Source organism: Pelobates fuscus, chromosome 7 (genome assembly GCF_036172605.1).
Source record: "Pelobates fuscus isolate aPelFus1 chromosome 7, aPelFus1.pri, whole genome shotgun sequence".
Taxonomy (NCBI): domain Eukaryota; kingdom Metazoa; phylum Chordata; class Amphibia; order Anura; family Pelobatidae; genus Pelobates; species Pelobates fuscus.
In genome coordinates, this window is record NC_086323.1 from 163933565 (window position 1) to 163957322 (window position 23758).

Genomic DNA, 23758 nt, shown 5'->3' on the forward strand with positions numbered 1-23758 from the left:
CACATGTTATAGACTCCACACCAAGTGAAGTCGTATCTCTTGTTCTGCCTAAATCGCCCATTACCTCTTCCCCCAAGGAGACAATCTCAACTGTTCGCCTCAATCTACTTCTCATACGCGGCCGAAGAGATTGACGCTGTGAAGACACTTAGATGGCCGCACTGTCACCGTACCCCAGACCAATTTGTGCTGGCTGTTTTAACAAAACGGTCGGTGCTTTAACTCTGACTCGATTCCCATGGATTCTGACACAATATTACAGCCGTTGCACCTCAGAACCACTTAGTGTGGGTATTGCTAGCCCACCCCAAAACATTTAGTGTGGCGACGACCCAGGGAAAAGATGGCAGCAAACGTACTGCCGACCCATTTAGGAGTGGGCAAAGTCAATGCGCCCATCTCCCATTGAACGAGAGAACTTCCACCTTTCTATTTTTGGTGGGAGTTGCCACTGCGATTCTGACTCCCATTTTTGGGTGGGATAGGCCCTTCCTCTCTATTCCTGGGCATTTTTTGGTGATGGGGGGAGTTAGTAGGGTCTTCCTCTCTTTTCCTGGCCCCTTTTTGGGGGGAATGAGGAGCTGACACTGTGCTCCAGAAACGTTTTAGGGTGGGAGCTGCCACTGCTTGGCATCCACTAACATGTATTGAGTGGGAATCATGGGTCACTGGGTACACCCATTAACCCTCCCAAATATATCAGAAACCGCCACCTATCCCCTCACTGCTGCACCTCCCTCCAAGCCAACAATACAATGTCACCGATACCTGGTCACCTTCAATACCCAGCGTGTTTATTAATAGGGCGATCGCCTACACAGAGCGCCCGGCTAGGAGAACGACGGCCAGCACGGAATCACCAACTGCGTGCTCTCAGACCTGACATGGCGGCCGTCCCTGACTGAATTCCACCTCCTCGGTTGCCATTGGCCGACCCGCCCAGCGCGCCGCCTCCCATTGGTCAGAGCGCATTAGATTCCGCCCGTTTTTATATACGTCACCGCTGGCAGTTTTTTTTACAAATAAGAGCGAGGCGGTGAGAGGCAGAGCTGCGAGATGGCGGCGGGGATGATGTGACTGCAGAGGCTGAGCGAGGACGACACTCACTGAATCCCTCTCCGACTACCCCCACACCACGGCGGCTCGCGAACCGTCCCGAATACCGACCGAGAAGAACCCGTGCGGCCGGCGGGAGATGGCGAGCGGCTGCTCGGACGCCATGAAGGAGGAGAGAGCCGCCCCGGCCGGAGAAGACGCTGCGGGAGGCGGCAGCCCGGGCGGCCCTGACAGGAGCGCAGCGAACGCTGCAGCACAAAATGGCGGCGGAGCGCCCGAGCAAGAGAGCGGCCGCAGCGATCTCCCCCTCAGACGGAGCAGCAGCGGCGAGAGCCACGTGGGCGGCTGGGGGCACAGACCCCCCGAGGAAGCCCCCAGGAAACGCTTTCAGATCCCGCGGAAGAGCAGGGAAAAGAAAGGTTGTCATGGCGTCTTATCAGCCGCAATAATAATAAACCGAGCGCAGGCTGTCAGGGCCACTAGGGCGAGCAGCCGCCATGTGAGCGACCTGAGTGCAATAACACGAGGCGGAGCCGCCATGTGATCCCTGCTCGTACGGCTGCTCGGGGGTGGGCTCTGACCAGGGAGACCACCACCCACATAGCCTGCGAGCAATGGCTTCTCCTGGTAACCTTATAATGCACTGATTGGGGGGGGCTCCAGGTAGGTCTGGACACCACTGGGAATGGTGACACCCACCCCCATTCCAAAAATAAATTATAGGGATAAAGTAATTCACTAAAGAGAACCAAATTTCATTTTTAAAAGAAGGCTTCGCCCCTGACTCTTAGAACATCAATGTAGGATTTCATATTTTCATTATAGGAAAATATTTATTTAAACCATTTTTTTTAATTTTTTTTTTTTAAACTAGTGACCACTATTTACAGTTTTTATTTATTTATAGATATATATATTTTTTCATGTGGTGGAACCAGTAGTTGGTTACAGGGCGAAGTGACATTGTACTCGTCACATAACGATTTGCCATTTTCGAAAATGCTTTCCGTGCATATGTCTAAGCCCAGAAGAATTCACTGGCTCTGTAATTTTAAGTGATTAAGGGACAATTTAGTGAAATAAATGGTTTGGGATTTGATAAATGCCATTGTTAAAAACACACAAAAAAAACAACAAATTAATTGTGTATGTCATACACTTTTAAAAGTGTCTCTTGGGACTATGGTGTGTCATTGGGAATTCATTCTTTTGAATAGCTTTTTCCCCCCTGTTCAGCCAGTTCTTATATCAAGTATTGTATAACAAAAGCAGTCCTTTTGGCTTTCTACATCTTTATTTGGCTTATTTCAAACCATTATACATCCTTTTTTATAATGTAAACGCTGATCTTTAAAGCTCCTCCCATGAGGTTCAAAAATGTTGGCATTAATCTAATTGCTACTTCCTCAGTAGTAAGATGTTATAACTCTTGTGGAGTAATGCAACATAAGTTTAAGCACTTGCTTCCACTGTAGGAACAATTAATATGGATTAATGGGGAAAAAAATACATGTATAGTAAATCTCAGAAAGTTTACTTGTTCATGGTTTCAATTGCAGTGTGCTTTTTATTTTATTTGTTCCAATTTTGTTTTTTAATAGTTCATGAAAATCAGGCACACTAGTTTTCAATTACTACTTTATATGAACGTTTGTCAATTGTATATGTGCTGAAGGTAAAATAAAAAATATATTTTTTGGATGCATTCCTCTTTGTCTTACAATTTCATTGTGTGGATTTGTGTTTGATAACGTATGGCATGAATGAACGCTCAGGACTTTCCCTTTCAACTCTCAACATGTTCTAAAAACAAACAAACTGGTGCCATCGTAGTAACGTTTTCTTTTTTTTTAATTTTTCCTAATTTTAGCTCTTCAGCTAATTAGTTCTGATTCTCGGGAGTTTGAAGAGATTTTGAAAATTCTACATTCGTCATTCTTGGATACAAACTCTAAGACAAATTTCACTTACAATTCCGTCCGACTGATTCATAATGAATTCTTGGAAAAAGAGGTTAGTGAACTTAGACCACAGATCATTGCAGCAGTTTGCTTTGAACAGCTGTCATTTTATGGATTCTATCTTAAAAATGTTCTCCACTTCCAAACCTGACATGTTTTGTCAGTTTTCTTTCTCATCCTCTAATGCTCCACATCCAAAATGCCAAAATGTTACTCTATAGTTTTGAACCTGATCTCTGTTGCCCATGAAGCACAGATGGTAGAAGGATGGAACACTGGAGTATATGCTTCTTCAGCTGCCATCAACCGTTAAAGTGAACTTTTTTAGAGTTCAAAATGAAAAACCTCTTTTTGCGTCGAGTGCTGTTGAACAAGACTAATATTAAAACGGTTCATGTGCGTTTATTTTCCCCTTTTTCATTTTTCCTATAAATTGGTCATTAAAACAAGATGGAGTCCGGAAAAATACAGTAATTGGTTGATTGTAGCCTTGCTTGATTAAAATGTACAGGTTGGCTTTCACTCTTTTCCTGAGCTAAAAGCTGCTATATGAAAGACAAGGAAATATGCTACCCACTGATATTCAAAGTTCCTTTTGTCTTTCTCCCCTCCTTGTTTCACCCATTCTGTAGTTTACTGAGAAACGAAGGCAGTTGAAATGTGAAGGTCGTCTAGATAAAGAGCTTGTCGAGTCTTATGCTTTTCTATTGGTTGGCCAAGAGCAGGTAAGACAAACCTAGTATCGTTGCATAAAAGCTGCCATTGTGTCAATCAATTCTGTTTTCCCTTATTTGATGAACTTGCATAAAAAGGGCAGTTTTTGTTGCACAAAAAGCTTTTTCTCATGGGTCAATTTTATGTTTGAATACCCTTTACTTTTTCCTCCTCTTTGAATTACTAGTATGAAATTTCCAATTTTAGTCTTCCTTTTACACTCTGCATTTGGAGCACTTCCAAAAATCTTGGCATGAAACATGAAGAGAAGTTTAGTTGAGTATACATGGAACAGCCCTGTATCTGTTTGAAATGTTTCCCTAGAAATGCCCAACATTATCATGTGCAAGAATATTTTTCTTCTGGAAATCTCATTTTGAGAACTATCAACTGGCTCCTTCACTAGTAAATTGGTGACATGGAGTTGTATTGTCTGACTTGAGTAACTTCTACGTCAAATAAACGGTGCTTTTACACACCTTTTTGAAAAATAAAAGTTGATTTATGTATTCATATAGCCATATCTTCTCTGAATCAAACTGCCTTTGAACGTTACTGCTAGTATGTCACATACTCCATAAAGAGTGGAAAAATGGTTTTAGTTTCATCTAGTAAACATTTAATATAAGTAGTCTCTGGATGAATGATTGAACTATAAGTGAGGCTGGGACTTTGGACATGCAAACCTGAAGTCTGCTAAAACGACATTTTTTTCGTAAGACAAACTAAAACTGAAGAGCAAGGTTTAGTCCCTCCATCTCCGTTATTTCACTTTCCAAAACCAATGAAGGTTATTTTTCAGACCGCTAATGCTGTATTCTAAGTTTACCTAGTTTGTGGATGTAGGGTGCAAAGAGCCTTTTGAGTGTACTCCTGAAGAGATTCCACCTCCCTTTATGTGTCCTGCCTTATTAAAGGCACAGGATACATTCACCATTATGTTTTACTTTCCCTCTGGATTTGAATGCTGGTTTCAACAAAGATGGTTCTATTATGGCATCCAGTGTACCTGCTCTGTACTTTTTTTTTTATATATAATATAGCTATCCTTCTGGTATGTGTGGCACGTGTTGGTCTGTTAATGTTGGCGTATGCAAGCGAACAAGTTTTCCCTACATCAATGCTGCTCATCCTTCTTTTGTTATTCTATTATGACTTTAACCCCTTAACGCTGTTACGGCGTTCTATGCCGCCGCGGCTTTAACCCCTTAAGGACCAAACTTCTGGAATAAAAGGGAATCATGACGTGTCAGACATGTCATGTGTCCTTAAGGGGTTAAAGCCGTTGCGGCGGCATAGAACGCCGTAACGGCTTGCAGCCCCTGGAGAAGAGATCTACTCACCTCCACCGCGATCCTCTTCTGGAGGGCTGCCTGGCAGCCCTCCCCGGGCAAATCAGGCCCCCGGGGGCCATGTGATCGATCTCAAAGAGCGATCACATGGCCCCCTATAGCTGGCTGTGGATCTGCCAGCAGGGGGACTGTCTAAAATATTAGACAGTCCCCCTGCTGGTAGGTATTGTAAAAAAAATATATTAGACAAGTGTAAAATTTAAATTAAAAGTATTTTTATATATATAATATATGTAAATATATATGTAACGTCATACGTAATGTATTTTAATATTATTATATATTAGTATTAAAATACTTAGAATGACGTTACATATATATGTATATATTATATGTATATACATATATTATATATAAAAATACTTTTAATTTAAATTTTATATATATATATATATATGTGTGTAACAAAATACACTTAGAATGACATTCTATATATATCTATCTATATAAAAAATACAAATAACCGCATATATATAATTACATAAAAGATTACATTAGTATACACGTAGAATTTAAATACCTATAAATGCATATATATTAAAATTCTCTGTGTATATTTAAGTAATTTTTTGTCATAATTATGTCATTGGATTAATTAAAATTTGATTGACATGCCTGACAACACAGGGAGAAAGTGCATAGAATGTAATTCGCAAGCACTATATTTGACCCTGTAACTCTCCAAGACACCGTAAAACCTGTACATAGGGGGTACTGTTTTACTCGGGAGACTTCGCTGAACTCAAATATTAGTGTTTAAAACTGGTAAATTGTATTACAACGATATTTTAAGTAAAAGTGACGTTTTTTTGCATTTTTACAAACGAACGGCACTTTTATGGACTATATTATTGTTGTAATATGTTTTACGGTTTTAAAACACTACTTTGTGTTTAGTGAAGTCTCCCGAGAATAACAGTACCCCCCATGTACAGATTTTATGGTGTTTTGGAAAGTTAGAGAGTCACATATAAGGCTTGCATTTCATTTTTTTGACATTGACATTTGCCAGATTAGTTATGTTGCCTTTGAGACCGTATGGTAGCCCAGGAATAAGAATTACCCCCATGATGGCATACCATTTGCAAAAGTAGACAACCCAAGGTATTGCAAATGGGGTATGTCCAGTCTTTCTTAGTAGCCACTTAGTCACAAACACTGGCCAAATATTAGTTGTTTGCTTTTTTCACACAAAAACAAATATGAACGCTAACTTTGGCCAGTGTTTGTGACTAAGTGGCTACTAAACAAGACTAAACATACCCCACGTTCAATACCTTGGGTTGTCTACTTTTTCAAATGGTATGCCATTATGGGGGTAATTCTCATTCCTGGGCTACCACACCGTCTCAAAGGTAACATTACTAATCTGGCAAATTTCAATTTGAAAATGGAACATTCTATATTTGACCCTGTAACTTTCCAAAACACCATAAAACCTGTTAATGGGGGGTACTGTTGTACTCGTGAGACATAGCTGATTGCAAATATGTGCATTTTTTGCAGTATTATGACATTTACAGCTAAACTGTGAGGCGGAACTACAAATTTAAAAAAATAAACACTTCTCAGTTTTTTTTAAATTTTATTCATAATAAATGTATGTTTCATATATAAATATTTGATATGAAATGAAAGCCCTGTTTCTCCTGAACAAAATTATATATAATAAGTGTGGGTGCATTTAATATGAAAGAGGTGAATTACGGTTGAACAGACATATAGCGCAAATTCCAGTTTTTGTTTACTTTTTGTTTTGATCAGAACGTGTACTATTGACTCCGTCCTGAAGGGGATAAGCAATATTTTAATAACATTATTGTACAGTAGTACAGCACTACTGTAACCCACCAGAAGCAGTATAACCTAAAAGAAAATCCTGTTGAACTGTCTGGATATTGTTTGTGCATAAGTATCATAGTTTGAGAAAATAATGTTTGCATAGAATGACCCCCCCCCCCCCCTTACTCTGTTTATTGAACATAAAATTGCATGGTTTAAAATGATTGACAACTTTCAAAGGGGACAATAAATGAGACGTATTTATCTCAAACACAAAGAACATCACAATGTCTCATTTCAGTCATGACACATCTTTTGTGATTTTATTGGTCTGTGAACAACCTTCTATAAAACCATTCTAGATGGGAATAAAACACAAATATTCCTTATGGTATATTTTTTTAACATGAGAAACACTTCTAAGTTTTGCATATTATTGCCATTTTATAGCGCCAACAGATTTCGTAGCTCTTTACAATATTATGAGAGGGGGGATTTAACTATAAATAGAACAATTACAAGAAAACTTACAGGAACCATAGGTTGAAGGACCCTGCTCAAACAAGCTTAGTCTATAGGAGGTGGTACTATTTGCACCTACTTCTAATGTGAACCTTTTAGTCCATGTATTCTCTTCACTTTGCTGTGCTTTTATGTAGAACCTCACAAATTATGACTGCAGCAGGATAACTGTCTGAGTGCATTACCATTTTTAACTGCAGATACATTTCTATGTCTTTGTGACTGAACCCCGCTGTTCAATTCCATGATTCCCTTTCATTATTGTTGATAAAATTAAATGCTATTGTCCAGCCCTGTTAAAAAAAAAAAAAATACCGTACAGCTTCCTTTTAAAAAACAAATGCAAAGAATGTTGCAATAATATAATTTGTAGGTTAATCAGGTTAGTGTTGCATCACTGTTTTCTATGTGTATTTAAACACTGTTTTAGCATTAACCCCTTCAGGACCGCTGACAACCGTAAAACGTGCGTTTGGACCGCTGACGGTCCTGCACCGTCATAACGGTCTGGGGCTGCTTACCTGATCGCCGTCGGTCCCCCGGCGGCGATCAGCGCTCCTCCCGGTCCAGGGGGACTGCCTCTCTGCCCGGGCAGTCTCCCCTCGGCAGATCAAGACCCCACGGCCACGTGATCACTCGATCACATGACCGCAATAGGTGTCCATGTGTTTGCGTGCAGGGGGACTGTCTGTGCTGACAGGCAGTCTCCCTGCAAGTGGAAAATAAAAAATAAAGCAATCGGTGTAAAAACATAATAATATGTATATATATTTATGATATATATACATGTATTATATCTATATATAATATATGTATATGTATATGTATCATATATATAATGTCATACTAAGTGTATTTTTATATTTATACGTATATTAATATAAAAATACACTTATATTTAAATTACACACGAATATATATATATAATTACTATATATGGTATATATATATTATAAAATACAAATAATATGTTCATAAAAAAATGAGAAAAATTTAATAATTAAAAAAATATTATATATATGCAATTTTATTCTAACAGTATTTTGATATTGATATATATATATATATCAAAATACACTTAGAATGTAATGATATATATCTATGTATAAATAAATAAATAAAAATAATACGAAATATACATATCTCCAAATACATAATTACATAATTTCATAAATATACACGTAGACGTCAAATATATAAATATGTATATATATTAAAATTCTACGTGCGTATTTATGTAATATTTTTACCTAATTAAGTAATTTTAATGATTGCAATTTGAGGGACCTGCCTGCCAACCCAGGCCGAAAGTCCAGAGAATTTAATTTGCTAGCACTGTGTTTAACCCTGTAACGTTCTATGACACCCTAAAACCTGTACATGGGGGTACTGTTTTACTCGGGAGACTTCGCTGAACACAAATATTAGTGTTTCAAAACAGTAAAACATATCACAGCGATGATATTGTCAGTGAAAGTGAAGGTTTTTTGCACTTTTCACACACAAACCGCACTTTCACTGAGGATATTATTGCTGTGATACATTTTACTGTTCTGATACACTAATATTTGTGTTCAGCGAAGTCTCCTGAGTATAACAGTACCCCACATGTAGAGGTTTTATAGTGTTTGTGAAAGTTACAGGGTCAAATATAAGGCTTGATTTTACTTTTTTTTTTTTATTTATTTTTTTTATTGAAATTTGTCAGATTGGTTAGGTTGCCTTTGAGAGCGTATGGTAGCCAAGGAATGAGTATTAGCCCCATGATGGCATACCATTTGCAAAAGAAGACAACCCAAGGTATTGCAAATGGGGTATGTTCAGCCTTTTTTAGTAGCCACTTAGTCACAAACACCGGCCAAAGTTAGCGTTTTTTGCATTTTTAACACTCAAACAAATATAAATGCTAACTTTGGCCAGTGTTTGTGACTAGGTGGCTACTAAAAAAGACTGGACATACCCCATTTTGAATACCCTGGGTTGTCTACTTTAAAAAAAAATATGTACATGTTAGGTGTGTTTCGGGGATTTATGACAGATAACGGTGTAACAATGTCACTATTGATACATTTAAAATATATATATATTGAAACAGCAATTTCCTACTTGTATTTATAGGCCTATAACTTGCAAAAAAAAAGCAATAAAGCATGTAAACACTGGGTGTTTTTAAAATCGGGACAAAATTTTGAATCTATGTAGCAGTTTTTTTCATTAGCTTTTGTAGATAAGTAAAAGATTTTTCAAGTAAAAGTCCAAAAACATGTTGTTTTTTTTTGTTTTTTTTTATTTTTCACCATATTTTATTATTTTCTTTTAAATACAATATATGACAATCCAAATAATGGTATGTAAAGAAAGCCCTTCTTGTCTTGAAAAAAAACAATAAATAACTTGTATGGGAACCGTAAATGAGAGAGCGGAAAATTACAGCTAAACACAAACACCACAAAAGTGTTAAAACTGCTCTGGTCCTTAACGTACAAACATCGCAAAAACAGGCCGGTCCTTAAGGGGTTAAAGGACCACTTAAGGCACCAGAATTGCTGAAGCTTAAAGGGTTACGCCAATCACCATGACCACTTCAGTGATTTTTGCAGTGTTTCAGTATGAAACTAGTTAGCTAATGTAAATTCTATGCAACTTTTGTTTCACATAATTGCATTAATTGGCTGAGTGGCCAGCTGACACTCAGCCAACGAATGGCAATGCTACGATTTCTACAACTCTGCATAAGCACAAGCACATCACTGAACCACCAAGGAGCATCAGAGCCCAGCGTAAACACCGTGGCTAAATGGTTTGCCCCATTACCTGGTTATAATTAAATGCAATTTGGACTGCCAGTAGGGATACCACCTGGATGTGGTCCTACAAAGATTGCAGGACTATTGTTCAGTGTCTCCATGCTCTGCAGAGATATCCATTGAGTCAACATATCTCTATGAAAAGAGGCTTGTTCAGAGTGGTGACTGCTGCGCTTGCGTTTCCCTCCCAATGCTTTCCTATTGGAAAGCATTTGGTTGACTGATATCACAATTGTTGATGATCTTAGTTAGAGGAGGGGTCAGGCTGGCCAGCAAGTGTAAATAAGGTAAGTAAGCTGCTTTATTTTTCATATTTATGGGGGCTGATGTTGTATTATAAAACTCTAGTGTTAGGATTACATGTTTGTGTTCCCTAAAGTTAATAAGACACTTGCTTCACTATTCCTGTCCTAATATAAATGGATTTCACCCAGCAATGGCGTGGTTAAAGCAAAGAAATTGCACCTGCAAAATCGAATACAAAAATGTATAAACGTGAAGAAAATAAATTGAATACAGGCAAGTACGTAAAGCAATGCTTCCTGTTTTTCAATGCATTGCTTATACAAGAACAAGATGTGGGAATACATGAATGCTATCCTTCCTCAGCATAGTAGCTTGCCTTGTTGTAACACTCAATAACCAGCTATCACTTTTTATCAGATGGTCTGTAGCTTGCTGTGTCTTCTATCCAGTTTACCTCTTTGTATACTTTTTGCTTACTGAAGTTTTAACCCCTTCAGGACGGAGTCAATAGTACACGTTCTGATCAAAACAAAACGTAAACTAAAACTGGAATTTGTGCTATGTCTGTTCACCCGTAGTTCCCCTCTTTCATATTATGTGCACCCACACTTATTATATATAATTTTGTTCAGGAGAAACAGGGCTTTCATTTCATATCAAATATTTATATATGAAACATACATTTATTATGAATAAAATTTAAAAAAAACTGAGAAGTGTTTATTTTTTTAAATTTGTAGTTCCGCCTCACAGTTTAGCTGTAAATGTCATAATACTGCAAAAAATGCACATATTTGCAATCAGCTATGTCTCACGAGTACAACAGTACCCCCCATTAACAGGTTTTATGGTGTTTTGGAAAGTTACAGGGTCAAATATAGAATGTTCCATTTTCAAATTGAAATTTGCCAGATTAGTAATGTTACCTTTGAGACGGTGTGGTAGCCCAGGAATGAGAATTACCCCCATAATGGCATACCATTTGAAAAAGTAGACAACCCAAGGTATTGAACGTGGGGTATGTTTAGTCTTGTTTAGTAGCCACTTAGTCACAAACACTGGCCAAAGTTAGCGTTCATATTTGTTTTTGTGTGAAAAAAGCAAACAACTAATATTTGGCCAGTGTTTGTGACTAAGTGGCTACTAAGAAAGACTGGACATACCCCATTTGCAATACCTTGGGTTGTCTACTTTTGCAAATGGTATGCCATCATGGGGGTAATTCTTATTCCTGGGCTACCATACGGTCTCAAAGGCAACATAACTAATCTGGCAAATGTCAATGTCAAAAAAATGAAATGCAAGCCTTATATGTGACTCTCTAACTTTCCAAAACACCATAAAACCTGTACATGGGGGGTACTGTTATTCTCGGGAGACTTCACTAAACACAAAGTAGTGTTTTAAAACCGTAAAACATATTACAACAATAATATAGTCCATAAAAGTGCAGTTCGTTTGTAAAAATGCAAAAAACTTCACTTTTACTTAAAATATCATCGTTGTAATACAATTTACCAGTTTTAAACACTAATATTTGAGTTCAGCGAAGTCTCCCGAGTAAAACAGTACCCCCTATGTACAGGTTTTATGGTGTCTTGGAGAGTTATAGGGTCAAATATAGTGCTTGCAAATTAAATTTTCTGCACTTTCTCTCTGTGTTGTCAGGCATGTCAATTAAATTTTAATTAATAAAATCACATAATTATGTTAAAATATTATTTAAATATACACGTAGAATTTTAATATATAGGTATTTAAATTCTACATGTATACGAATGTAATCTTTCATGTAATTATATGTATTTATCTATATATGTATATTTGCGGTTATTTGTATTTTTTATATATATATATATATATATATATATATATATATATATATATATATATATATATATATATATATATATATATATATATATATATATATATATATATATATAGAGAGAGAGAGAATGTAATTCTAAGTGTATTTGTTACATATATATATATATTGGTAACAAAATACAGTTAGACTGAAATTACATATGAATATATAATTTATATTACTTTTTTCAATATTTTTTATTTTATTGTAATTTTATATATATATATATATATATATATATATATATATATATAATATATGTAACGTTATTCTAAGTGTATTTTAATATTAATATATATACTAGTATTAATATTAAAGTACACTTTGTATGACGTTACATATATATAATATATATTATATTTATTATAATAAATACTTTTAATTTAATTTTACACTTGTGTATACAAACAAGTGCAATAAGGTGAAAACAGGCTCTACACTTAAGTGAAGGATTCCCTTAACCTTCACAGTACAATACGTGATAAGAACAAAATATAAGTGGAGCTCTGAATTACCTGAACAGATGAGTATTGTTGATTAAAGCGTTAATTTACACTTGTCTATTTTTTTATTTTTTTTTACAGATCCCACCAGCAGGGGGACTGTCTGACATTTCTGACAGTCCCCCTGCTGGCAGATCCACAGCCAGCTATAGGGGGCCATGTGATCGCTCTTTGAGAGCGATCACATGGCCACCGGGGGCCTGATTTGCTGGGGGAGAGCTGCCTGGGCTGTGAGGCAGCCCTCCAGAAGAGGATCGCGGCGGAGGTGAGTACATCTCTCCTCCTGGGGCTGCAAGCCGTTACGGCGTTCTATGCCGCCGCAACGGCTTTAAAGCCCTTTAAAGCCGGGACGGCATAGAACGCCGTAACGGCGTTAAGGGGTTAAAAGGTTACTTCCATTTCTAAAGCTGAATAAAATAAAACATTTCGGGACATAAGATTTGGTTATAAAAGGGGGGCGGAGCCTGACCACCGAGCCGTGCAGACGCATCTGACATGGGCTCCTGCCGAGCGGGCACGACCCGGGGCAAAAACAGAGACCACTTCACCCAAAGCCACTCGGGGGTGCACCACCCACGTTGGGGGTGCCCTCCTGAACCCAACGATGCCACCCCGGGGCCCGGAAACACGGAGACACGGCCGCGGCCTACTGAGGCCGAAGCCGGGGAGAGGCGGCCGCTCTCCTCGGCACAAAAGCCACTAACACTTAGCGACTTCTCCTCAACCTACCCCCCCCCCCCTTTGGACCGGCGGGGGATATCCCGGTCCACACTGGACGCTCAGCTAAAATGGCGGCCCAGCATCGGATTAAGACCCGATATGCGTACAGACCACCAAAACACATCCAGGAGTTCTACAGACGGCTCAGCGCTCATCTCTGGAAGAAGCTGAATGCCCAGAAGCAGCTCTTCAGGCAAGCCATGAGGGAAGTGGAGGCGTGGATCCGTCCGACCACCCGGCGATACCTGCGGGGCACTTTCTCATGCGGACGCAGAGCAGCCCCTCGCCGGAGCCGCGAACCAGCAGAGCGGGAAACATCACCGCGCCATCCAAAAGGCGTCATTCATGCTCCCAGGCCGCGCAGCACGCCAAGCAAGACCCGATCAGCCGACCACACAACGGCCCAAGCAGCAGCTAACCGGCAGGGCATGAGCTTGAACAGGGGAACACTCCAAACCTCCGGCGACAGCACACAGGACGCAGCAAGGCGGCCAACTGGAGGAATAAGCCGACAAGGACTCCACTCACAACCCGCCGGAAAAGGTACCCCGGGACTTCAGTTTCACAGCGGGACACTCGTGGGGACACGGGACATTCCGGTACGTGACCGGCCGGTTCCGACCATAGGAGTCGGCTGATTCTCATTGACTCGCGCAGCGGCCTGGACTGCTACACCGCTCACGAAGTCCTGTTGAACTTTCAAGCTTTGCCTCCTTGACACTTAACACACTCATGCTACTGCAAAAGGCATTGCCTCGCCAGACAAGAAGTACCCAAACCCTACTCAGTTCAACATGTACTTATTATACAATCTTGCTAAAGTAATTATACCAGTTATGTTTTCACTTCTCTCTCACCACTCTGAAGTTACTTGTAACCATAACTTATGCTAACTATTAACCTAACACATATTTAAAGAATAGCGAGGAGTTATACCCACGAACCAAAGAATTAGTTAAAGAGACAACTATTTAGACATATGGTGTATAGCCGACGCATTACCAGCACTAAAGCGATGTGATTAACTCTGACCTACTGCTAATCAAAGCATGATTACTGCCTACTCCTAACGTTGTATACCAGAATTGTTAATGCCTAATCACACTGCTATAGATTATTTTCACAATATATACTGTAAGCCAACACTGTTAAGTAGTTAGAAGCATAGCTACGCATAGAACTAGCCTACATTTAACATATAGCTGTCTATACAAGCGACTGTTTTTACGAGTTATTATTGTTATTATAAAATGTGCTTATTCATCTTGTGCCCCGCATGTTGAGCGTGGGAATAGCTGGAGGACTGCTTTTGGGGCACCTCCGACTTGCCTGTGATATATATATGCACAACAAAAATAAAGAATTAAAAAAAAAAAAAAAAAGATTTGGTTATAAATAAGTCTTAATAAAACCACAACTAACTGGTCGACTTAATTTACTTTTTCCTTTTGTTTTCCCTTTGCCCCTCCATGTTGAAAAGTATGTGAATTTGTGCATATCCTGAAATTGCAGCACAATCTTGTGGGCGAAAGACGTATATGGCTTATACACTTTGGGCACTTTCCTTACTCTTTTAATTGTATACCAAACCTAGAAAGGGCATGGCTTTTCCTGGATTTTTTATTTTTTTTCCCCATTCGACATTTAAACATATGTTTTAACACGTATGTATCTGCTTTTGAAGACCTTTGTAAAAATATGATGGCCGTTTGTTCAGTGCTAACACCGTAAACTTGTTCGGGTATTTTCTTTGTTCACCTCCTTGTTGTTGGTCACTTACTTACGGTTTCTCCTTTTAATATTGTAAAGCTCTGGTTGGTGATATATATATGATAATGTTCCTATTATGAGAACTCTTCCTGCATCCTTAAAATGCTTAAAATGTCAAGTCCTACACTATTAACCAGGCGTTCTCTGTACTGCAAGCATGGGAGCATTCATGACACACTTATCATGGCTTGTCACGATTTTTGTCTGTTGTAACTTATCTTACAGATGTTCTTTGGAGAATCACTTGTGCTTTAACTAACGTACTGTAAAAAGCATTTTAAATCTGACGTGGTTTTGTTTGTTGCTAGATACTGCTATTTTGCTAAATGAGATATATTTGTTACCTGTTTCAGATGTACGGCATCTGTGAGAAGGGGCTGCTCACAGGGCATTCCACCTTAACTACTCTTGGGAAGTCTTCCTTGGGTAAGAAATACATTGTACAGTAGAGGTCGGTTTTGCTTATTGTAGGCAAAACTCCACTTAACATGGTTAATGCACTTGAATGCTGCTGTGTAGATGCCTTTTCACGATCTGCTATCACTATTAACATTTATTCAGAATCACAAGTCAAGCGAACAAAAGCTTGTGAAAGAGATACTCTAATCACCAAAACAACGTTAGCTTAACTTCACACATCTATGTAAATTTTAGCTTGTTGACATCCTTTTTGTCTCATGTGTCATCTTAAACGTGCAGATTTCAATAGACACTTTTTATAAATGTCATTTGTTACAATCCCCTGGCTGTCGGACAACTGGTCCTGAAACCTCCTGGTTGTTTAGCTCAGTAGAGCTAAAGTCTTGAGGCAGACAATTGGACAGAGCAGCTGCGCTGCAAAGACTTTGATTAGACAGCCACAGAAAGGGTGGGCTGGAGAAGGTGAGGGCTTGCAAATGCTTCAGACGAGATCTGTGGCATTTGCAAGCTGTTTTTAGATATAACCACAATGGAAAAAACAAACATAAATGCGTGTAGGGTTTTTTGTTTGGGATATATTTTTATTTTATTTTTTGTATTTGGGCGGTAAAGCATTTTTAATATATAGATTATGCTCCTGCAGTCTCACTGTTCAATCACTTTTTTTGTTCTGTTTATGCAGGGCTAGCCACGCATCCCCTTGCTGTGAAACACAACCTGCATGTAAAAATGGTTTCGTTTTCAATCAGATCTGACAGCACAGGATGTATACTTTAGACTTTAGTAAATTAGTAAAGTAATTTTTTTTTTTTTTTTTTTTAAAGGGAGGTAAGTGGGGCCAGTTTTTACAACTATAGTGTCAAGAATACATGTTTGTTGTATTCCTGACACTATAGTGTTCCTTTCAGCTAAAGTTGTTCTGGTGCTTGTGTCCATTTTAAGCGCCACATTTTGCCATTGTCCAATCCATTCTCTATTTTCTTATGCATTTCTTTTTAACACGTTAGAATTTTAATCTCCTTTCATTTTATATAAATTTATATAACCTCGTGAGGTTTTAATTGCAGATTATCTTGATAAAGTGAGATTTTTTTTTTTTACCTACATGCAAAATGGATTTTTTTAATTAATTTTGTTTGATTTATTTATTTGTTACTTTTTTTTAAAAGAGGTTTGTCTTTGCTGATCATTTTTAATATGCATTTTTCCCACAGGTGTCTATCTGTCAAAGTTTGCAGACTTATTGCAGACTAATCCGTTAGAACCTGGGGCAACTGGTGACATATTAATATTTAAAGTAATCAAGGTAACTTTACATTTCTCATGTCTTCATAACTTTGCAATCAATAAATCTATATTGGCATTAACTACAGTGTATGAATAAAAACCTGTCCAAGAAGTAATCAACCCAAGTTACTCTAGAACCTGCATACCACATCACACCCAAACCTTTCCTCACCACATTGAGTATCCGTGTCATATGTTGCTCTTTATACTTAAGAAAAACTCGTAATTACCAATAGAGCTTTGTGTTATATCGCTCAATTTATCTGTATGACTACCGATTTGAGATCTTTCTGGCTATATCTCTCTCTACCTATCTGTATGTTTATCTCTTTCTGTATGACTATCTCTGTTTTTATATCTCTGATTAAAAGGGTTATGGGTTAAAAGGGGTAGAGAGGTTGGCTTGCAGAAAAGGGGTTAACAGTGGGTAGTGAGGTTGGCTGGCAGGGCCTGTCAAGGAAGGGCTTAACAGTGGGTAGAGAGTTTGGCTGACAGGAGCTAGAGGAGTATGTATTACTTGCATTACAGGGAGAGAGAAAAAGGATCATGTATGAGTTATAGCCATGTCTCTGTAGTGTAGTCTGTGAGCATTCCTTACACTACAGAAGACATGCCTCTATTTATTTTTATTGGCTGAAAAGGGCATGTTTCTTTCAGAGACTGGGAATCGGGAACATGTTAAAGGACCACTCTAGTGCCAGGAAAACATACTCGTTTTCCTGGCACTAGAGTGCCCTGAGGGTGCCCCCACCCTCAGGGACCCACTCCCGCCGGGCTCTGGGGGGAGGAAGGGGTTAAACTTACCTCTTTCTCAGCGCCGGGCGGGGAGCTTTCCTCCTCCTCCTCCTCTTCTTCCTCGCGACGTCATCGGCTGAATGCGCATGCGCGGCAGGAGCCGCGCTCGCATTCAGCCGGTCGCATAGGAAAGCATTCATAATGCTTTCCTATGGACGCTTGCGTGCTCTCACTGTGATTTTCACAGTGAGAAGCACGCAAGCGCCTCTAGCGGCTGTCAATGAGACAGCCACTAGAGGCTCTGGAGGCTGGCTTAACCCTCAGTATAAACATAGCAGTTTCTCTGAAACTGTTATGTTTATAAAAAAAAAGGGTAAAAGCTAGCTGGACCTGGCACCCAGACCACTTCATTAAGCTGAAGTGGTCTGGGTGCCTAGAGTGGTCCTTTAAAACTTGAGGGGGTGGCTAAGGAGACTGGGTTACACGGCTGAAAACTGTATAACGTTTTATAGCACTGCAGGAAAACTGTACAGAATTAAAAGAAACTAACCACAGGTATTTGAGCTTGTTGGGTTTAATTTAAGCTCAACTTTTTTAGCTGTCTGGAGTGTCCGTTTATACATAATGACTCCCCAGAGGCGTAACTAAAAACCGTTTAAAGTCCTTTCTTGTGTATCTGTACATAAAATTTTTTTTTACGTTATTGCAGGGGAAAATGAAATGCATACATGATTTCAATAGAAATAATCAGACTGAGTTATGTGTGTTGGATCCAGCACCTAATCATGAATGCCACATTTTAAAGAACCCAAATGCTGTCACATCACTGTTGAGCTATCGAGCATTTGAACGAACTCAGGTATTGGTAACTCACTCTCTCCCTTCCCCTATCAATACTTTAAAGGGATATACACCAGAAGTATTTAGCTTAATGAAGCCATGTTGATGCATAGATCATGCCATTACAGTCTCACTGCTCAGGTCTCTGCCATTTAGGAATTCGTTTCCGTTTATTTGTGTTTATACAGCCCTAGGCACACCTGTAAAGAGTCCTCTAATGTTTACACTTCCTTTATTGCAAATTCTTATTCATGTAAAATGTCTTATATCCTGCTCTGTTAATAGCTTGCTAGACTCTGCAGGAGCCTCCTGTATGTAATTAAAGTTAAAATTACAGAGCAGTAGATAAAAACGTTTAAAGTAGGGGGGCGGAGCCTAGCTGCGAAGCGGAGAGGTCGCATGGCGCCGGAGCTCCAGAGAAATTCTTACGGAATTAGCACAATCAGACCAGCAAAAACCCTTAAAATCGGCACAAAAACCGGCAAGTGGTGGCTGACCAGACATGGGTCGGAAATCCAAAAAACCGAAGCCGGATCAGCAAGGACACAACCACGATATCGGAGTAATGTGGAGGAAAGCAAACGGAGCACCAGGGCCCAAGATGGCCGCCCTAGCCGACACTTACTCTGACTTCTCCGATGAAATCTCCCTGGAGGAGGACGAGCTCGTTATGCCGAAACCACTGGCTGCTACTACCACACCCCACAGCCCAGACGGGGCGCCGATCACAACCTCAGTATTAAAGTCTCTGCTGGCTAACCTACAGTCCACGCTACAAGGGGACATAGCCACCCTCCGGGTGGAGCTGCAAGGCATGAACTCGAGGCTGGGAGCCATGGAAGTCTCCTCAGCAGCTCACAGCACAAGTATCACCGCCATGCAGAAGGAGATCACGCACCTGCAAAAACAAAATGCGGACTTTGAACGGCGGTTCGCCGCTGTAGAGGATGAACGCCGAGCGACTAACTTAAAAGTAAGGGGACTGCCCGATGACATACCTGCCGAGGAGATACCGCACTACACACGCAGGCTACTGGCTGAACTTCTCTCACCGAAAGCAGCCAAAGCCATCCAACTTGACGGCACATTTAGGATCCCAAAACCGGCTAGAGCCCCAGCGACGGCCACTCGAGACCTGATAATACGTTTCCAACACAGGAAGGACAGGGCCGCAACCCTAGCAGCGACCAGAAACCGGGCACAACTCACGTTTGAGGGCCATGCCCTGTCTTTCTTTGCAGATCTCACAGGAGGCACGTTGGCCTGGAGGGGGTCGTTAAAACCCTTCACCACGTTGCTCAGACAAAGGGACATACCATACAGGTGGCGCCCCGACCGCTCCCTTCTAATCCAGAAGGGCGAAGAGAAACATGTGGTCCACGACCTCCACGGGGCACGGGACTTACTTCAGGCTTTGGGCCTACCACAAGATTCTATGCACCGCACGACATCCCAAACTACCAAGAGGCTTCCACACAGCTGGGACCCTGAACGGGCAACAATATTTGTGCCGCGGCGTCCAAGACAGGAGCCTTCTGAAGGAACCGGCACCTAAAGACCCAGAAAGACCCAAGAACTGTTTCCCGACACCAATGGAACAATACGCCTATTTGACATTTTGACTCCTCACTTGGACTTACCACTTACTTAATCCTTCCTCAGCCTCAGTTATATTATTGTTTTCTATTATTATTGGGTTTTATATTATTTTTATTGTTATATAGTATTATTCTATTTTACTATCTCTAATGAGCAACTGAAGCACGTATTACTCTGCCAGGGCGACCGCACACGCGGCCTCCTCTCCGCTCCTACCACTCTCTGTTACCACGCTAGGCAACACTCAGACCCCCCCCTCCTGTCGGCCCGGAAGACCCACAGGGTGACAAAAGAGGGAATAGCGAAATGACACACCAACACCTCCGCAACCCAGTAGCTAAAAACGACCCGAATTAATTATAACTAGTTGCACGACACAGTCGCACGCAAATATTACTATACTCTGAGACACAGGACGTGCAGCACGCTGTTACCTTTTAGTCTACACCACGACAACACCTAACATCGCCTACTGGTAGGGAGACTACCTCCTAGAAGCGGAATACATAACCCCGACGCGAAGCCCCAAACTAGGGTTACTCCGCTAATTACTAGACTACCCAGCAAAAAATTACACAACAAAGGGCACCTCCATAAGACAGGAGTAAAAATGCACTGACATAACTAATTTAACCAGCTTCGCAACATACAAATACCACGCAGGATAACACAACAGAATGTGTGAAATCAAGCCAAGATACCCTATCTATACGTCTGAAATATTCAGGCACTGTTTACCTGTGTTTACTTGATTTTTAAATGAGACACCAATATCTTAGAACTCATAATTTAAGCGGTCGACCCACTCGAGACCCAACAAAATAGAAGTATGACATAAACGAGTATTTACCATGTTTTTGTTTTTTAGTTTAACTCTGTTTTTATCGAGACATATTCACATATAAAAAATAAAATGTGCAATTTATATATGCCATGACCATGTCAGCCGATGACGGATCTGTAACCGCTGTTGTGGCGCTGCAGACCACTCTGTTTTGTATTTTAATGCACAAGAAAAATAAAGAATTTAAAAAAAAAAAAAAAACGTTTAAAGTAAGTTGCATCGTATTAAAAATGAAGCCATTTTGTTTTCATGCAGGCTGTGTCGGCCACAGCCAGGGGAGGTGGGACTAGGTCTACAGAAACCAAAACAAGTGATTCAATCCTAAATGGCAGTGAAAATTCAGTGGCGTATTTTATACACAAACTAGTCACAAAAACAACTTTAGTTTAATGAAGCAAAGTGTTCCTTTAAGATGCTCCATTTTCTATATAAAGATCTGAAACATTGATGCAGCACATATTTTCAACCTAGCTTGTTTTTGTATTGGTATTGAAAAGGGTTTTAAGATCCTTAGAGTACTACCATCTTCCCTTCTTGTTTTAGATCTATTGCATACACATACCATACAAATTTGGTAATGCCAAATACTAAAGCAAATATTGAATATATTGTTTTTATATTCTTTTTAGTTCTTTCCTTTCCTATTGCCCAATCTAAGTGCACATAATTTACAAATCTTCCTGTTTTTATCCGCAGTATTACTTTTATGAGTACCGTTTTTCTGAGATCCTTAGGAGACCAAGCCATGTGTGTCCATATGCAGTTGTTTCTTTTATTTACAAGGAAGATCTGATATACAGGCAACCGTCTTTATCTGGGTAAGCGTTCGATTCACAAACCAATTTCTATCATATCAGCATTGTCTTGGAACATATAGGCTAAGGCCAGTAAGGTAAGCTATTGTCATGCATGAAAAAGGGCATTCATTCTCAGGATGAGAATATCATTTTGCCTCTTTATAAATCACTGGTAAGACCACATTGAATATGCTGTGCAATTTTGGGCACCTGTTCTAAAGGATATTATGGCTCTAGAAAAAGTGCAGAGGCGGGCTACAAAATTAATAAAAGAAATGGAACTTATGCCTATGAAGAAAGGTTAACAAATGTAAATCTATTTAGTTTAGAAAAACGTCACCTGAGAGGGGATATGATAACATTATACCAATATATTCGGGGCCAATACAAACCATTGTGTGGAAATCTATTCACAAACTGGACGAGGTCATGCGTTTATGATTTAGTCTAAGGCAGGGGTAGGCAACCTGCGGCACTCCAGATGTTGTGGACTACATCCCCCATAATGCTCTTACACCCATAATGGTGGCAAAGCATCATGGGAGGTGTAGTCCAAAACATCTGCAGTGCCGAAGGTTGCCTGTGCCTGGTCTAAGGCAAAGGAAAGGTTTTTTTACTGTAAGAACAATAGGGATGTGGAATTCTCTCCCTGAAGAAGTGGTTTTATCAGAGTCCATACAGATGTTCAAACAGCTACTAGATGCATACTTGCAAAAACAGAATATTCAAGGATATAATATTTCATTGTAGGGTAATAACTGCTTGATCAAGGATAAATCTGACTGCCATTCTGGGGTCAAGAAGGAATGTTTTTCCTAGCTTGTTGCAAAATTGGAATTGCTTCAAACTGGGTTGGTTTGTTTTTTTTTGCCTTCTTTTGGATCAACAGCAAAAAACAAATGTGAGGGGGCGGAGCCAAGCAACTAATCCGAGCGGCCGCACGAGCGACGAGCTCTGGGGTAAAACGCCCGATACCCGGTGGAAAACTGCTAATTGAGCCGCAACACGGCAGCCAACTCACCCCTAACAACCATGGGCAGAAAATCCAAAAAGCTGAAGCCCGAAAAACCTAAACCGGGTTCCAGTATCGGTGATTCTGTTCCGCCAAGCATACGGGGCACATGGTCCCAAGATGGCCGCCGACATAGGTGACTTCTATGACTCCGAGGAGCTATCCCCAGATGAAGAGGGAGAGGGGCAAGTCCTGCCCATACAACCCCCCCCAGAAGTCTGCAACCAACGACTCCAGACCAGTGACAGCATCTATGTTGGAGAACATGTTGGGGGCCCTGCAGAAAACTATACAAGCGGATGTGGCCTTGCTCCGCACAGACATCACAGGCCTGGTAGGCCGCATAGGCGCAGTGGAAACCACCACGGAGCACCTAACCCAAACAGTAGCCCAACTTCAACTAGAAGTGCAAGCACTAACCAAACGTCAGGCTGCCTCCGACGTCCGATTTGCCACACAGGAGGACTCAAGACGCCATAATAATTTGAAAATCCGGAGAATCCCGGAGAGCATGCTCACATCTGAGCTCCCACACTTCCTCCGGAGGCTCATGACTCACCTATTGGAGCCCAAACAGGCAAGGAATATCACCCTAGAGGGGCACTTCAGAATACCAAAGCCCAACAGGCGTCTTTCGGAGTGGAATGGATAAGGCGCTGGTACACGCAGCCTTAAAGGGGTCTACCCAACTCAACTTTGAAAATATGACCCTCTCATTTTTCGCAGACCTCACTGGAGAGACACTTCACTGGCGCAAAACACTGCAACCCCACACGTTACTGCTCCGAAATCATAACCTAGAATACAACTGGAGATCACCACGTACCCTACGATTGAAACAAGGAGAAGCATCATACTCAGTCACAGACATCACTGAAGCACCAGCACTCCTCACCAAGCTCTGCATACCAGGGGACTCAC

At 40.3% G+C, this 23758-nt stretch overlaps 1 protein-coding gene across 3 annotated transcripts in view; it reads left to right on the forward strand.

Moving 5' to 3' along the window:
* Positions 1-1038: 1038 nt before the first annotated feature.
* TASOR (transcription activation suppressor) overlaps positions 1039-23758 on the forward strand; it is a 76440-nt gene continuing 53720 nt past the window's right edge. For all 3 annotated transcript variants that reach the window (XM_063426894.1, XM_063426895.1, XM_063426896.1), the window contains exons 1-7: positions 1039-1475; positions 2927-3069; positions 3650-3742; positions 15657-15729; positions 16938-17029; positions 18455-18604; positions 21725-21846. In XM_063426894.1, coding sequence (XP_063282964.1) covers positions 1196-1475; positions 2927-3069; positions 3650-3742; positions 15657-15729; positions 16938-17029; positions 18455-18604; positions 21725-21846 — 953 coding nt within the window. In that variant the 5' untranslated portion in view covers positions 1039-1195. The remainder of the gene's footprint in view (positions 1476-2926; positions 3070-3649; positions 3743-15656; positions 15730-16937; positions 17030-18454; positions 18605-21724; positions 21847-23758) is intronic.